Source organism: Anopheles aquasalis, chromosome 2 (genome assembly GCF_943734665.1).
Source record: "Anopheles aquasalis chromosome 2, idAnoAquaMG_Q_19, whole genome shotgun sequence".
NCBI classification, from domain to species: Eukaryota; Metazoa; Arthropoda; class Insecta; order Diptera; family Culicidae; genus Anopheles; species Anopheles aquasalis.
The window spans coordinates 9,160,001-9,162,500 of record NC_064877.1 but is presented as its reverse complement, the minus strand read 5'-3'; the positions used below and the strand labels follow the sequence as shown (position 1 = coordinate 9,162,500).

Genomic DNA, 2,500 nt, shown 5'->3' with positions numbered 1-2,500 from the left:
GTACAGTCATGGTGATGCTCATTGTTCGCTGGTTGTCACGGAAAATTGCTGTTTACTATCTCCGTGCGGAGGGTGGAAAATGTGTTATAACTGAAGAAAAATGTCTCCCTCCGGGCATTGCCAGTTCCTGGAGCATTAAACAGACTGCCTAAAGTGCACTGTTCTTCGCGCGATAAGGAAAAGAGTGCGCCAGTATCACGATGTTCCGTAGCCGTAGCTGGTTCGGTGGAGGATGGAACCGTCCCAAGAATCGTCTTTCACTCGACCACCTGAAGTATCTCTACAGTGTTCTGGAACGCAATACGACGGTCTCGGAGAGCAACAGGGGTCTGCTGGTTGAATCGCTGCGTTCGATCGCGGAAATACTGATCTGGGGCGACCAGAATGACTCGTCCGTGTTCGAGTAAGTAGCGCCTACTCTGGAACCTTCCGACTCGAGCGCCCTACGGATTTCATTGTCATAATCGTTCATTTTTTTATGTGTTTCAGTTTCTTCCTCGAAAAAAATATGCTTTCGTACTTTCTGCATATCATGCGGCAGAAGAGTGGTGGGTCCAGCTTCGTCTGCGTGCAGCTCCTGCAAACGCTAAACATTCTGTTTGAGAACATCCGGAACGAGACTTCGCTTTGTAAGTAGAGGAACGAACGAGTGTTTCCGATTTCTGTTACAATAATAGACCGTTCCCCCGTCTTTTTGCAGACTATTTGTTAAGCAATAATCTCGTCAATTCGATCATCGTCCACAAGTTCGATTTCTCCGATGAGGACGTAATGGGGTATTATATTTTGTTTCTCAAGACGCTTAGCCTCAAGCTGAACACGCACACGATACATTTCTTCTACAACGAACACACGAATGATTTCCCGCTTTACACGGAAGCGATCAAATTTTTCAATCACCCCGAGTCGATGGTACGGATCGCGGTGCGTACGATCACACTGAACGTCTATCGGGTGCAGAATCCCAACATGCTGCAGTTCATACGTGACAAAACGGCTGCTCCTTACTTCAGCAACCTTGTTTGGTTTATCGGAAAACATATTCTGGAGCTGGACGCTTCTGTGCGCAATGATATTGAGTAAGTAATCGCTGGTCACCGATTGATCTTCTGTCCTAACGCGCTCATATCATTCCATTTACAGTCATCAGTCTCAACATCGATTAGCAAACCTGGTGGCGGAACACTTGGATCATCTGCATTATTTGAACGATATTCTGTGTCTCGATATAGCCGATCTGAATGCGGTACTGACGGAGCATCTACTGCACAAGCTGTTTGTCCCTTTGTACATCTTCTCGCTCACACCATCCCCTCCGATCTCGATGGCAGTCGTGACGCGTAATTTGGCGGCCGTTTTAAACAAAGTGGTCGATATCGACATCAAGGAGTTGAACAATCCACGCGTCGCTAGCGTCGTGGCACTGTTTCTGCTGTCGCTCGTCTTTCTCGTGATCACGCACCGTCCGCTCATTAATGCGCTGACATGGGTAATCTTGAATGCGGACCATACCGTGTTCAAGGAAGGGGCAGCTCAGGTGCTGAACGCGTACATCGACAACCGCGAGGTGGTGGCGCTAGGATTCGGTCAACCAGTGGAGAGCTTGGAGGAAGCACTAGAAAGCACGGTTTCATCGTCCGGCTATGGCGTTGAGCAACCGGCTGTTCCAGAAATTGGTCCCAAAAGTCCCAAGAGCAACAGTAGCAGTAGCGGTACTAGCGGAAGTAGCCATAGTAACAGCGTAAGCAGCAGTAGCTCCTCGACCACTAACGAACCACCCGTATCGAGTAAGTTTAGCGTTCGCCTCTGTTCTGAGCTCTAGGTGTATGTTCTTGATAATGGTATTCTCCTTTCCAACCATTTCAGATTCCCCCAGTCCACCGACGCTCTCGGAAGAGATCGAAAAGGTCAACATAACGGACGAAGAAAAGGAAAAACTACTCCTCAATGCATACCGTACACCGGAGACCAATCGCCCATTCCTAGATATGGTCCTTTCATCCCTGGAGTGTGTCGAAAACGATTACCATGCATTGCTGGCGTTGTGCTTACTCTATGCTCTGGCAAACAATAAAGGTAAGTTTGTATTTTGGGGTAAATTTAACTGAAGACTGTCCTTAACTACATTTATACGGTCCGCTACTAACAGTTAGTTAGTTTCACCAGTAGTTATGGTTCATTGATCATCGCCTCATTGTTACAGTCATACTTTCCTCGTATCCTCTAATGCTCCCATTATCTTCTTCTTACGCTTACTCGAATACTTTCAACATTGTGCACCCCTGTTTCGACGCAACGATTTCCCTATTGTTCGGTGCCGGTGCCACTGGTCATGTAGACGGTTGGTTAATTTTCATACGATGTGTTCAATCCATGTGATTTGATGTTACCTTCCCAGCGCTGTATATCATTAGAACTATGTTTTTGAAAAAATAAGTCGTATACGTAATGTGTTATCGATAGTATTAGCAATTTGCTTTATATGTTTCGGTTAGCTGTA

The 2,500-nt window shown here is 46.6% G+C and overlaps 1 protein-coding gene across 1 annotated transcript in view; it reads left to right on the top strand.

The window, feature by feature from the left end:
* The first annotated feature begins 45 nt into the window (after window positions 1-45).
* LOC126569972 (protein CLEC16A homolog) overlaps window positions 46-2,500 on the top strand; it is a 4,746-nt gene continuing 2,291 nt past the window's right edge. The window contains exons 1-5 of the mRNA XM_050227404.1: window positions 46-403; window positions 490-629; window positions 701-1,079; window positions 1,144-1,787; window positions 1,867-2,076. Of these exons, the coding sequence (XP_050083361.1) occupies window positions 201-403; window positions 490-629; window positions 701-1,079; window positions 1,144-1,787; window positions 1,867-2,076 (1,576 nt within the window). The 5' untranslated portion in view covers window positions 46-200. The remainder of the gene's footprint in view (window positions 404-489; window positions 630-700; window positions 1,080-1,143; window positions 1,788-1,866; window positions 2,077-2,500) is intronic.